This window comes from Primulina tabacum, chromosome 7, assembly GCF_025594145.1.
Source record: "Primulina tabacum isolate GXHZ01 chromosome 7, ASM2559414v2, whole genome shotgun sequence".
In the NCBI taxonomy this organism is placed as follows: Eukaryota; Viridiplantae; Streptophyta; class Magnoliopsida; order Lamiales; family Gesneriaceae; genus Primulina; species Primulina tabacum.
Genome location: NC_134556.1, coordinates 36874699 through 36889948, shown reverse-complemented (window position 1 = coordinate 36889948; position 15250 = coordinate 36874699). Strand labels below are relative to the sequence as shown.

Below are 15250 nucleotides of genomic sequence, written 5' to 3'. Positions count from 1 at the left end.
CTAAATATTTAGCTTGTGCTCAAAAATTTATTCCAATAATTTTTATTTTTTTAGAGTTCAGAGATTTTTAACAACAGTTGAAATAGGTGAAACCAATAGCAACATGACAATGCAGAATTAAATTAATACATATAAAAACAATAATAAAATTTAAATAACTGCAGTGATAATATGCACAAATACATTTTTCTAAACATGTCTACATCGTCATACTTAATAAATTATATTAACAAAATGCAAAAACAACCCAGAATGAATTAGTCATAATTAAGTTCCTACTATTTTATCAGAAAATATCGAATGCATATAGTAAAACAATTTTTAAAAGCGGAAAATTAGGAATAGGTATTTTAAATATTTTGTTCTTTAAATACACAGGACACGACTTCGCTTTCGAGTTAGCCTAACATCAAAGTCAGGATGGCATTTTGCTAAAAGGGGGAGTCAAAATTAAAATGCCTCCAGAAATTAAAAATTAAATAAGAGTTCAATTAAGATGAGCAGTCATCAACACCTCAGAGGGAAAAAAATTATTCAATCAAATTCATTATCGGTAAAGCTCAGGTCTTTTTAGGTCTTCCTCTCTTCCCAGTTCCTTTTCCTCCACCAGATTTCTGAGCGCCTGTCGATTTTGATGGAGAACGCCCAGAACCACGGCCACTGCCTTTCTTCCTTGGAGTAGATTTACCAGAATTTTTGCCTCGTCCTCTACCGGAGTACTTTCCATTCATTTCTTCGTCGCTGTCATCAGAATAGCTATTCTCCTCGTTCTCGCCCTCAGATTCTGAAGAATCTTTCCCCTTTTTTCGCTTTTTCAAGTTCTGAGAAGTTTTCACGGAACTTCTATTAGGAAGTTTTTCTGGGCTTGCAGGTTCAGGTATATTATTGGGATCTTCAAGGTCTACACCATGGAAAATTTAGAAACAGAGTAAAAATTTGACTAAGTTGTGTTGAAACATGATAGTTGAGCTACTGGGAGAAAAATGGTATCACCCAAACAAGTTATATGTCGAAATACAACCAGTTGGTTTTGGAAACTGACTCTTGGTTCTTAAAAATAGACCCAATTCTCATTGGTCTTCCTATTTGTAAATAGTAGTGTTTTTTTTTAGGATCTTTACTTATTTTCAATCATCATCTTCTCGAAAGAGGGCACACGACCACCCTTGCATGATGTTACGAAAACATACCTTCACCAGTAGCTTTGCCATCATAGATTTCAAGCTGTCAAGAGACACAGAGAAAAAAATAATATGGACTTTGAAATCTTACGATATCATAAAGGGAGAGGTTTTGATGCTGGCTTTTGATCTTTCAAGCCTTCACCAAATTTCATTTCCAGATATCACCCCTTAAACACAAAAACCCCAACCCCCAAAAAAACTAAATAAAATTTACAACAAAATAACAAACAAAAGTAAAACCTATTTCAACAAAAAATTGCTCCACATATATATTCCTAACCCCTAAAAAACCAAGCAAACTACGAGATGAATCTACAATCAATCGAACGAAATAACAAACCCACAAAAAAAAAATTGTTTAAACAAATAAACATGCATTTGCTTTATATAATATTTGTAAACCCTAAAAAATTAAACCCAAACAAATATACAAACAAAAGAACTATATAAACAAACATTTATATACACAGAAGTATAGAGTATATACAAGCAATGTGTCCACCGTAGACGCTAGTACAGAACTTTTACTAACATGGCTAATGAAGGTTTTCAGTACCCCATGCAAACAAATATTTTTTTGGTAAGCATGTTTCTATGCGCATATGCATAAGTCGAGTGTCATAAAAAAATAATTATATTTTTTCTATTTAGATTTTTGCATAATCTCCTCACCATAAAAATATTTGAAAATCTCACTTTCTTTTCTTTCTTGTTTAGAAAAACATAGTTATGCTTTCATTATATTCATTGATATTTTCCACAATAATTTCAAGGGACATAAAAACATGTGCACGACAAATTGTTTGCAGGGGGGATGATTTCAGCCCAATTTTAAAAAAACAAAATAATTTTAGCTTATTTTTCATATGAACGTCGTATCCCATATAGTCAAATGGCCTTTTACATTGGTGAAACTCAATATTTCCAACCACGTAAGCTACCAACACTGTCCAATACAAAAGAATAAAGATGGTAAAGAAAAACGTTGACCATAAAGACATCTTGACATATTGTTTGTTCCAAACCATGACGAATAGATTGATGCATTCAACGCCTCATTGTGCCACAAACATACTGAAAATTCAGTGAAGAGGACTAGTCATATACCTTCTCAAAACGATCAGCAACATCGGTTCTATCAACAACCATTAATGAATGGGCAAATCCACAGGCAACACTACACCAAAAAACATGCCAAGTGTGACACAAAAAATGACAAAGGAAAGTTCTCATATTCACAAGATGATACAAACCTGATAACATGCATGCCCTCGAGCAAGTCTACTTTTTTAGGAGCTGCAGAAGATCTGCAGAAACATTGGAAGATAAAACAAATGCATTGAAATACAATTGACATGCATCATTTCAATATAAACATTTGTATTGTGGAGCACGAGCCTGCATATGTAGCATTCAAAAATTATTTAGTAAAACAAAATACTTTTGTCCAAGAGGTCCGTATCCCAATTCGCCAGATTGTGCAAGGCCCCAGCTTATGCATGAAGAATCAGAACCAACAAAATGATGCATAGAGCCTGAATCCATACAGCGCAGATGCCAGCCACTGTAGAAGAACATCAATATTAATCTCTAAAACTAGATTTTTTTACAGAGAAAAAACCTTAAGAGATATTAGAACATTGAGAAGATAGTATCATATTATTAAGATAAGGAAGAGAGGATATTACAACAAATGCCAAGGCAGTGGTTAGGGTTTTGAAGGTTACTTTTTATCTCCAATTTTTTTGGATTGAGGGCCTCAATAGAGAAAGCAAAGAACACAGCATCTAAATTTGGAAAACAACATGAGGTGTAAAAGAAGTGTCTGGTTCCTTCCAATGCAGTTACTTCTATATTTTGTCACAGCTCTTTTTAAATGCCAATATGTAGATTGATAGAATTAATATGAAGATATCACCAAAAACATATTTTCTAGTTTCCCGCAGAAGATACAAACACTGTACTTCACCAGACCTGATTGTAGATGAGTAAACAAAAGCATTGCTTCACATAAATGAAAACAAAATAGGACCTTAAATCCATCAAAGGCTTAGGGTACATCCAGTCATCTCCATTGTTCTTCAATTTTCCCCACATGTAAAGCTGTCCACCTCCTACAAAGTCAATAATTGCAGCACTTTCAGAGTGTAAATTCACAAGAAATCTTGTTCCCATGATTCAATCATATGACTAACTTGGTGCATAGACCTATAAGGAGTTGTTCAGCAGCCAGAGAAATTTGAAGAAAGAGAACAATGAATCTCGAGTTTTGCAAATAATGTGCTTCTCACACACCTAGTTCACTTTGCATATGAAACACTGAGAATGGAACTCAATTATTTCACACCCACACACAAATTAAGGCCAACTAGGTATCACAATTGTATTTCAATGTTAACCAACAAAAAATGGATATAAATTACGTTTACGACACACACAAATCAAATGTTATACTCAAATGGACTCGAAAAAGCACAAAAAAATACAGAACTACCAACCAGCTGTACATGCAGAATTGACAGAACCCGCAGAAACAATTGCATCAGGAGGCAAAACATTATGCCTTGTGAAAACGTCAACTCGCCGTGGAGACCATTCGTCCTTCTGTTCTCTATGTCCAAGCCTGTCTCCAGAATCGAATTGATTAAGCCCATAATAGTAGCAAAATTGAACAAAAGAAGATGACAAATGAGGTTATTTTTACCTTCCGTAACCACCAAAGCCCCACCTAATCATTCAAGAAAAAATGAAATCAGATTAAATAAAATAAGCAAGCGTGACTGTCTCACACATATAATAAAATAAACTCATACAAGTTCCATGAAATGCAAAACTTACGTGTAAACATAACCATTCTTATCGACTGCCACTGAGGTCAAAGAAAAAAGAGGAATCAGGAATGACTATTTCATAGTATCCGTGATAAGCAAGTGACAGGATAACACGATAATATAGGTACGTTAGCAGGTAAACTAAATGTGTGAATACCAGTATGATTAGTTCCACAAGCAACTTTGACTATAGTCTCCCCTGCAAGAGACGCTACTGCCTTAGGGTGAGGTTGGGCTTCATAGGCAAGCCGCACAGAACTATCTTTGGTATTATACTGTCAATGAAAAAAATGTCTTCTAATTACTGAAATGCCCAAGGAAAAAGAAAAGATAATAACAATAGCTAGCAAATTAAAATTTTCCGGTTAAAACATCTAACTAAAATGAAGAGTAACCATCTTCTATGAAAAGAAAATCCCAAACTTATGAGCCAGATCTTGAATTAGAAAAACAAGAAATAATCCAGTCATTCCAAAATGAAACAAGAGGCATGAGCATCATTCAATCTTTCATTAAATCACAGTTTGGGTTTAAAATTTTCTGCACTAGTCAAATTCATGACACAACAAAACAATACAATGCAATTCTCATATATGCATGCTATGTTGCACTTAAATCATGCATCTCAATGACAATATCAAGGAGGTGATCACATCTCATGCAAGGGCTTCTGAACACCTGACACAGAACCCACCATAGATAGACGATTTGAAGTCTAGGAGAACTGAAACTGACATTTTCTAGAAAAGAAATATTCTTTGAGTTAAATAAATCACTAGCTAAATGTTGTACATAACAGTTGTAAGACTGAGATAAATTTGATGAACAAAAAAATACGAGGATGTCATTGCCTAAAAAAGTACAAAAAATAAGATTAGTTGCGCTTAGCCCGCACCTCATTGTCAGTACCATGCCCAAGCTGTCCATACTGAGGAAGACCAGCAGTTCTAGGAGAAATAATAGATTAAAATTCAGTGTATTTTCAACAGATAAATAGAAAAGTAGTCACAATAAGAGAGCTGCACCAGTCCTTGGTTGGACCTTCTTACCTATCATCAACTAAAACAAATTTTAAAAAGTTACGAAGAAACTATTAAAAATATTGTTTAAATCGGGGACAGGTGAAAAGATCACATGAAAAAATTGAGATAATATACGATTGGAAACAGAAGTGCGAGAAAAAACACAATTGGATGGCATATTAGCAATTGTGTACTGATTTATTTTGGGTGGTTAATTTGCAACATAAAAATGCGTCGAGTGAAGATCTGGAAAAAAATAAACTTGTGGACTTCAGAGCTGAGCCACATCCAAACACAGACTACACATTATTGAAGTCAGATTATAATGAGGTCCACAAACCATACAGAATAGAAGATCCTTCAATTGAAGTTAGCCACACAGTAAATTCACCACCACACACAGCTGCTTTGACTTCAGAAATTGTGCAACGAACTGGAGAAGATTCAACCTCTGCTTTAAAAGGAAAACAATAAACCACCCACCAAGTTTGTCACATAAACAGATAAACAAAGATATAAAACAAAACAATAAATATGAAGTGTTAACACCGAATAAGTAGTCCAAATTAAAGGAGCCACTAGCAAAGCAATATTCTTCGAATAGAAATGATTACTTACTTGATAAAACTTTTATGATTTTATCTATGTTGAACTTCAATTCTTGGATTTGTTTGCCCAAACAGTGAGCACAGAATGTAATGTATTATTCAATTCAAGTGTAAAAGATTAAACACGGAATTAAAATGGAAGAAGTGTTCAATCAAACTTCCTATAAAGTAATTTGGTTGTCAAGAACAACATGGCAAGGACAATTCACCTGCAGAACGCCTGTTCGCATCATTTTATGGCAATCAATATGTTAAAGTGAACCTTCTGCAAATAACTTATTACTATGCTTTTGATGTCAATTTTGTGTAAATCCATTAATGAAAGGATTTGGACAAAATCAGGATGCAGGCACTTGAAAAAAACTTAGAAAATAAAAAAATAAGCCATCAGTTAAATTAAAAGGTTGTTTTTAATTTCCTCAAATTTATTCCAATATAGATTATTTTAACTGAGAAAATCAACTACGCTAGGCCAACGGGACACTGACAGGCATTCGAAAATAAGTGACATAAAAAGCAAAATGTCATAACAAAATATTTGAATATACATATTATTGTAATCAAGATAGTCAAATGAGCCATTTTTCTACAAGGAGAAATCCCAATTTTGATAGTAGTTAGAGGTGAACATAATAATTGACATTTAAGAGTGAAGATACTCAGTAAACACATGCCTTTTGGAGAGGCGGGGGAGTTCCAAATAGGAAAGTTCTGTATGAAAATTCACATTTTCTGAGTCTTTGTTGGGCTTAGAACAATATTACTTAATTGTGTCATATAAAGACTTTCAGGAAACAATATATGATTGACAACTTTGATGATGAGATCTGAGAGTGGAACCCACTATTTTTTGCAGAACCTGAACCAAGCTGCCCATGCTTGTTCAAACCGAAAGCAAAAGAGAGACCACCCTCAGTTACTACTACGGTGTGACTCCTACCAGCCCCTGCCGTAACAACTTTATGCCTGAGAGGAAGAATGTGAAATTTAACATCATTTAGCATAAATGAATGGTCCCTTATAATCCAATAATATGCATGCTTCTGAAAAGTGGAATGTGAATGTAGAAAAGAAAAGCAACAAACTTGGACAACGCAGAAACAATTGTCGGCCTATCTCGTTGAATCTTATCACCATGCCCAAGCTGCCCCTTCTGTGCATTATTAAAACAAAAATTACACAGAAGAATTATTCAAAACATATTAAAAATATAAATCCGTCTGAAAAAAAAAAAAAAAAAAAACTTAAACACGCCTCGTTGCGTCCCCAGGTGTAACAGCGACCTTCAACATCCAATGCCACGCAATGACAAGACACTGCATTTTGACAAAAATAATGAACTTTCAACACTCGTTTCTTACTAAAACGTGAAAGCAGGAAACCAATACAAACAATTTCATACATAATCCACCGCAAACAAGCACAAATAAACAAACAAAGCCGAGATTTTTATCTCCATACCGCAACCAGATAAAACAAATCGAATGTCTACCCCCATAAGAGGCCTAAGCCTCGTTGGAGAAACCAAATTTTCCTCCGCCAAGCTTCTCCGCCTACCGATAGCATCCCAAGCTGTGGTTCCACAGAACAGCAGCTCCCCACCCTTCAACTCCTCTGCCTTATTCTCCTCCGCCATCTACACCAACTTCACTAAAAGACCAAAAATTGAAAAAATGCCAGATAAAATAAAATTACAGATCGTAACCAAGGGTTACTAGAACACACAAAAACCAAGCACAAAACAGATAGATACGATCACCTGTGGCTTTGGGCTAGAGAGCAGAAATAGGCGCCCAATGATCAATACTCGGGAGTTTTCAAAGAAACATTTGGAAGATGGAAGCCCTAGTACGACTTGCGATGCTGATTAATTCAATTTACATTGAAAAGCAATCAGAAGGGGATAGAGCGGATTGGTTTTAATCAGGGTTTCCAGGATTGCCTTGATTGGTGGGAGATTTTCAAAGTGATTTTTCTTGTTTTTTGTTACATCATATTTATTTATATATATACATTGGAGGTAATAGGTTTATGATAATAGCTAGAGGTTTTAAAAGAAACGAGGTTTTTGAACGTGACATATCATATGTATGAGAAAAGAAAATGTAATATAGTCGGGGATTGTCATTTGTTTATTTATGAAGATATCGTATGTTATGTGATGAGTTAATAGTGCAAAGAATTTTTAGGCAGAGTGTGACATGTGCATTTGAAAATATGTTTACTCAGTTACAGATATCATGTCACTATTATTACTCAAAGATATATCATATCGTTGTCGAATTCATTTCAAACTCTCGATAAATCAATGGTTACAGATTCGATCGAGAAATATGAGTTTAAGGAATCATACTATACGTTAACCATAATTTAAAGTTCTTGTCGGCACTGTCAGTGATACATAATGGATCATGGGGCGGTGTTATTAGACACTCTTAACATGATATGATGGTTGCAATCACACTTTAATTATGACATTCTTGGTCAATGTGTTGATGAAAAATGAGGCTAATTAGAGTAAGACCGAATAAAAATAAATGTTATTATGAATTACAAGAAGTTATGAACCTGCAGTTAGCTATATCCTTGAACAATTGATGGTCACACAAGTATCAGATTTTGTGTTTTTGTTGAGATAGTCAACTTCAAGCAGTTGAATTTGACAGTTGTAGTTTGATGAAGATAAAACAGATTGCTTATAAAGGAGTTTATAAGTAGATTCTGTGTATTGGAAGTTGTGGAAGATAGCTTAACTACTAATTAAATAAATAGAGTAGAACTGTTTGCTTTGGTGAAGAGTACACAAAAGTGGCAGTTGTAAAAAATGAATCATTGGAAATTTTATTTTTGAAATTTTCAATTTTCATTCTATGAACAAGTTTGTATCATCTGTATATCAGAGCTATCTGATTGTCGATCGGAGTTATAATAAGTTCACAATTATTTATTGATCGAAGTTATAATAAGTTCACAATTATTTATTTAGTGAATTTAGAATTCAAAAATTAAATAATAATGTTATTAGTGGTGACTACTATATGTACACGATCCTCATGAAATATTCTAGAGAGATCTAATATTGATTAACAACTAATTAAGAAATTAAATAATTATTATTCAATTTTACATGTATATATATGTGTGTGTGTATGTATATTACCAATAGTTGACTTTGCATTATATATGCAACATATGAATTTTAATTAAATTAATGAAAATAAGAATCTAATGGGATTAAGATTATGAATCCTAATGAGCCGGATTTCGTGATGTAATCGGGATTTAAAGCTTATAAATATGTCTTTCAGAATCATATAAAATAACACAAGTTTTTACACACGGATTTTGAAGACAAAATTTTGGAATTTCAACTCTCTCCATCATATAGAAAAAATCGGTCAACCCCCTTTTTTCACAAGAAGATTCAATGACACTTTAATGGCTACATCGTCGTTGGATTTTTGAAATCCCGTCGATCTATTCTCGACACAAAATTATTTAAGATATCTAAAGCGATCTAAACAAGAGTTCAATTTTCGATCATGGATATGATTAGACGATCAAATGGGAAATTCATTCGTATGAAATTACAAGAAGTATTATACCTACTTAAAAATCGGATTAGTCGGAGTCAGCGTTAATTACGCAAATTTAAATAGATTTAAACACTCTACGAATGTTTTAAATCATATTACATTCAAGGAATGTTTTGAAGGGTCCCGATCCTCTGCTGTGCAGAGAACAATAGCACACAACGATGTGCAATGTTTTGCTATCAAATGATACCTTATTATGTTTTTTTTAAAAACCTTTTTTTTGATAATTTCTCTAATTTTTTTTGTTGGGATTGCAAAAAGACGACCCAAATTGTATTACAATCAAAATTAAAAAATCAAAAAATAATTCAATGATAAATAATTGACAAACTTTACTTAAAAATTAAACTAAACTAAAAATTTAATTAAAGTATAAAATTTTAATTAATGACATATTAAATTCTAAATAAAGTTATGTTATATGAAATAATGTATATAATTTATTTCTATTAAGTTAAATCAATGATTTGGGCCCATGTCGTTAGCAAGCCTAATCGAAAAAAAAAAAATACTATGTCGTTTGATAGCACTGCATAGTGTGCTAAGGTCCTTTGCACAACAGAGGATTTGGTTCCTGTTCTGGATGTCAAAAATAAAAATTTTAAACTATGCTTGAGAAAACGATAATTCACGATATAAATATTCTTTATTTACGTGATTTGGACCCAAATGCCCTCACTTGGAATGCCTTGATGACACACAAATAGAAGAAAATATCCGGATGGCGCAAGAACGACAGAACCCGGCGCCGTCACCTGAATTTCATGTGTGTTCCCCGGGATGGTCACCACATTCCCTCCACTAAGTACCAACATCCTCTGATTCATCGAAAAGGAATGTGTAGTAAACGATGGAGCAACCATTGTTACCATGACGGAAGATCCATCTATCCGATCCGAAGGAAATGTGAACCGTACCTGGACGGGCTGTCCGTACTTAATTTTAGATTGCGAAACGGGGGCAACTATCTTCGGACGTGAAACATGCACATACGTAGGCGAAAATGCTTCCAATGTGAGATCCGTGGGGAAAAGAACCCTTCTGAACCTATAGAACTCGTGGGGATTGTTACCTCCGACCAGGACTCGACCATCACGTAGCAATATTGCGGTCGAGTGATACATACGGGGTCTAGAGCTTGGAGTTTGGACTTCGAACCTCGTCCCTACTCGATTATAAGGTCGATAAATAACCGGAGATAGAACCGGATCCCGACCATATTCCCACCCTGCAGTACCCGAGCCCCCTCCGTTTATGATTAAGACTTCGCCATTCGGTAACAACACCATGTCCCCCATGATCCGACCCATTGGCATTGTCTCCATGGCCCAACTAGGATTCGCATCATTGATCCCGATCCTCCCACAAGTATTCAAGGCCCCTACAAAAGTACCTTGTTTTGCCTTCATAAATGCTCCTCTGGGGGCCCCTCCGCATACCAAGACTTCAGCTTTACCATATTTCTTGAGTGGTAGCAGAACGGCAGAACCCGTACTCGGATAACTTCGGGGATCGCCGCCCGGGATTGTAGGATAGTGTTTAACCACCACACCTTTATTATAATTAAACATGATAGCTCGATTATTTGCGAAAATGAATAAATTACCATCTTCATTGAGAAAAACAAAAGGGTACAAATTGTTCTCGCTCTCCGGATCATTCGTCTGCCTCAGAAACGGTGACTCGTACACTTTATCCCCTCCGCGTCTTTTCGGGTAAAATTCATAATTGAACATCTCCCGCCCGCCGAAAACAATACTCCGGTTGTCCGGCAGGATATGATTCGTAGCGTACCACCTCTTCACCAAGAGCCCCCCTCCTTCTTCCTCCCAATCACAATAATCTTCGCTGCATGGTCTATACTTTCTAACTGCATGTTCCCCGTCTCTGAACCCTCCTGTCTGTACCAATGTTCCGTCGGTTGTGACAGCGCCGGAGGAGCACCACACGTCGGTTTGCACCTTAAGGGGGCGGATGGAATTGGAAGCGACGCTGTACTCCACCGAGTGTGCGGTGCAGTCGTGTTTCACAACCATTTCATTAGGGTCGTCGCGGCATTTCCCGTGTGGCAAGGATATGTTGGACGGTCCGAAATCAGTTCTATCGAAGATGACGACGCGGTCGGTGTGGAGGAGTTGCATGTGCATGGCTGTTATGCCGATGTTGGATTGAAGCAAATCCCACTTGCCAGCGGCGGCGCTTGAGAGAATATTCTGGTGCGGGATCGGAAATAGCATGATCAGCAGCTGCGGGAGGAAGAAGGGAAGAAAGAATGGCGTGTTCATTTTCATTTCTTTGGGTATGATGGTTCCGGGGGTTTCGTTGGGGCCTTAAATCCTTGGACACAGCGATGAAAGCACCACACATAAGATAATACGCGTGAAAATAAATATCTGTTATTGTATTGCTTATTAGTTTTTTGATGACACATATTTTTTGTTTTCGTAACCATTTTGTATATGTTGTTTTGTCATCTTATCATATATATCTATCCTTGATTTTTAGCGATTACATTTTACATAAGAGCATATTTCGAGAAAACTTTCTTTAATTTGTTGTTACAAATTTATATAAATAGTATATTCTCAAATATTAATAGAAACCATTTACAAATAACCAAAATTATTCATAAGATAAACTAATTATTTTGTGTATTTTGTTACATGTTAGTTTTTTTTTAAGAAAGTTTTATTCCCCTAAAAAATGGATATTTCTGGCAATGAAATAATAATTATACATAAAAATTCAGATGAGACCATCTTATCGAACAATTTTGTAAGACAGTTATCATATTCGACGTGATTCATGAAAAATAATATTTTTTAGGTTAAAAATATGGGTAGGTGAAGGGATGTAAATGAACCAAACCGTTTGCGAGCTATTCGTAGCTCGGCTCGATAAAAATCTCGTTTGAGTTTGTTTGTTAACCATATCAAACCAAGCTCAAGCTCGATTTTGAGCTCGAAAATTTAATCAAACCAAACTCAAGCCTAAAGATATTCGGCCCGTGAGCTCACAAACATGTTCGATAATAGGCTCTCGAGCTCGAGCTCAGCTCGTTGAGGTGGCTCGTGCTCGAGCTCGGCTCGTTTAGGTGGCTCGCAAACAAGATTTTGAAATGTACAATAATATACTAATTAATGTTTTTTTAGCTCTTATTTATCTCGTTTTGGTTATTTATGAATGAATTTACATTTTTATGTCTGATTTAAATTTAGTTTATATATATTTAATTTTTAACAAGCTCGATTCAAACTCAAACTCGAGCTCAATTCTATGCTTATCGAGCTCGAAAACGAGACGAGCTCAAGCCAGGCTTGTTAAACATGCTAAACGAGCTATTAATGAATCAAGCTCGAGTCTGGCTTGATTAACATGCTAAACGAGCTTTTAACGAGCCGAGCTCGAGCTTTTCTCGAGCTCAATAATTTCAATACAAACCGAGCTCGAGCCTGATAATAGAAGCTCGAATCGAGCTCGAGCTCTAACTCGAGCCTCTAACAATCTTAAACAAGATGAATAAGACGATAAATCGGAAGACTTAATCATAACTATAATATTATTCATCAAATACGTCACGGGAAAACATAAGGTACAATATGTCGACGTATACATATAATTCCAAAAATATGCCAATCAACTCTAATTACATTAACTATTTTCTAAATTTCCTCTCTTGTTGACTGGACCGGACCTATCCCTTTTTAAAAATTTAAAATTTGTCAAAGAACTGAAATAGTAAATATGAAAAGTTTTCTCTCTTTAAAATATGTGAACTCTACATCATCATCACAATAATAATAATCATGATCGTCATCTCTAAAATAACAAAATTATTTTTAATAATATTTGTCTATGAAAGCACGTTGCTTTTGTCTGACACATTTTGCAGCTGAAATTATTTATTACCATCAATCAATTAAATCTTCCTAAAATGCCTCTTCTTCGTAAAAAAAAAATTAGCTGTTTAAAAATAATGCTGAAGGTCCTACAACATAAATAATTCGAGTGCCCACTTGTTTCGTGGTCCTTCATTTGGATTAGGGCCTGCCCAATTTCTCCAATCGGACAGCTAAAGGAACTTTTTCTTTGTTTCACCTTTCCGAGGAAGACAACAGTTAAAATCAGGGGGGAAATGAAATTATTAATAAACAAAATTCAATAGTTTTAAATTATTTGAGGACAGCTAAGTAACTTGGGATGGTCGTTTTATTTATCAGAGACTAAGAATAATTCACACACACTATGTCGTCTGGGTGGTGAGATAAGACGATGAAGATTGTTATCACCAAAAAGTTCCTAAATGTTGCTATTTCACATAATTTGTCGTAGCTGAACATACAAGTTACAACAACTTTTTAATCAAACTTTTCCATGACCCGAAGCTGGAAATGGAGCATCAACAATTCTCTGGAAAAAACACAACCCCCGTCACATACAGAAATACTTCGAAAACCATTATATTATTACAAAAATTGAAAATTTCCTCGTTACATCCACAAAATTATTTCAAAAAAATGCATCAACTTGTGTACATTGAAAATAAAATTCATTCCCTGCAGGATCGTTCGAGTTGATGGATTATATGAACGCTTGACAATTGGTCATCATTTCGATCTCTCCGACCACAATTTATTGGACAAGCATGTCGCACAGTGTGCTAAGTGGTTTATAGGCTACTAATCTTAGTCGAGTTCTCATTAACAGTAGGACTTAACCTGCTCTTTTCTTCAATCTCAATTCACAATCTTACCGACCCTTGCTTGTCTCAGTCGATTTTGTGCAAGATGCAATTTCTTACAACAAAAAAAATTAACAAATTAATGTTGGTGGGTTGAGTGGGCCGTCATAAATTAAATACACATGTGTGCACAATATTTAACAAACACGATTTTGTTGTGATGTTGTCCTCGAATATAAACCTTGGTAAACGATCTCCACCAACTTATAGTTTATATATATATATATATATATATATATATATATCTTCCATTGATCTTGAAATGAGATGTTATCCTATGGTTACTATCTCAAGGATCCATCGAATAATGAGAATTCATCAACAAATGACAGAGTAGCATTAATGTGTATTAATCCATTATAAAAACGACAGGTTGAATATTTTGTAAAATCTTAAACGCCCTTGTAAAATCTAAATTAATCATAATTATCAAAAGATATGATTGTAAAATTTCATTAATTTCATGCTTTCCATATACTTATCGTGTGGGTGGAGAGAGATGTCTAATGTAATTCACGTCTATTGTCATCACGAGTCAATTGATAAAATTGAGATGACCTAAAAATGAAACAAACATGAGATAAATAAAAAAATACGCGTCATCTCACATTCATCAAGTACACCAAACGGTATTTTTATACATTATTCATCTCTATTTTATCACATTTATTATTCATCTCTTGCTCAACTAATCCATAACACTAAACGGTATCAAAAATGTATGCCATAAGATTTCGGCTCTGTAATTTTTTGCATCGTTTCTCTGCCACATTTTTTTTTACATCAAAGTTCAAAATTTCTATGAAAAAACAACAAAAATTGCTACTGATGGAAAAAAAACTAAGCAAGGAGCAGATCAAATTTGACCTGTGATCCTTAACTAGCATGTGAAAATTTAATGGTAGTTCATAAACGACAATCTGTCTCATGAATGGGAGATTGATTGGAAAGCTACAAAGATATTTCGATGGATAAATTATGTTATATATATATGTATATATATATATATATATATATATATATATATATATAACTTCTATGCCAACTCGAATTAATAATTTTTATAGGATAAAGAAAGAAGAAAATAAAATAATTATAAATAGAGTTTATCGTATGTGGTGGTACGTGAATTGTGATCGAAATAAATACGGTTCTTGAGAAAATTCTAAAAATATTGAACTTTTATGTTCCGAAAAACCATTTGATAAAAATATTGGAAATAAGATGTCGATCTCTCATTTCATTTTATTTTAGGGAATGGAAAACAA

At 34.6% G+C, this 15250-nt stretch overlaps 2 protein-coding genes across 5 annotated transcripts; both read right to left on the bottom strand.

The window, feature by feature from the left end:
- Nucleotides 1-257: 257 nt before the first annotated feature.
- LOC142551617 (uncharacterized) lies at nucleotides 258-7624 on the bottom strand. Of its 4 annotated transcripts, none has more exons than XM_075660940.1 (17): nucleotides 7405-7624; nucleotides 7107-7290; nucleotides 6900-6961; nucleotides 6731-6798; nucleotides 6490-6611; nucleotides 5383-5488; nucleotides 4911-4962; nucleotides 4173-4290; nucleotides 4023-4053; nucleotides 3889-3912; nucleotides 3683-3807; nucleotides 3217-3298; nucleotides 2626-2748; nucleotides 2438-2491; nucleotides 2292-2361; nucleotides 1191-1224; nucleotides 258-901 (listed from the first exon to the last, which is right to left on the bottom strand). In XM_075660940.1, the coding sequence occupies exons 2-17, from the start codon at nucleotides 7279-7281 to the stop codon at nucleotides 561-563; spliced, it is 1587 nt and encodes a 528-aa protein (XP_075517055.1). In that variant the 5' UTR covers nucleotides 7282-7290; nucleotides 7405-7624; the 3' UTR covers nucleotides 258-560. The 4 variants fall into 4 exon arrangements, with proteins under 4 accessions (XP_075517055.1, XP_075517054.1, XP_075517057.1 ...); XM_075660939.1 differs by having other exon boundaries at nucleotides 7107-7295; nucleotides 7405-7620; XM_075660942.1 differs by lacking the exon at nucleotides 7405-7624 and having other exon boundaries at nucleotides 6896-6961; nucleotides 7107-7297.
- A 2190-nt stretch (nucleotides 7625-9814) lies between these two features.
- LOC142550936 (aldehyde oxidase GLOX-like) lies at nucleotides 9815-11576 on the bottom strand. Its single transcript, XM_075659981.1, has one exon. The coding sequence runs from the start codon at nucleotides 11530-11532 to the stop codon at nucleotides 9892-9894; it is 1641 nt and encodes a 546-aa protein (XP_075516096.1). The 5' UTR covers nucleotides 11533-11576; the 3' UTR covers nucleotides 9815-9891.
- Nucleotides 11577-15250: the final 3674 nt, after the last annotated feature.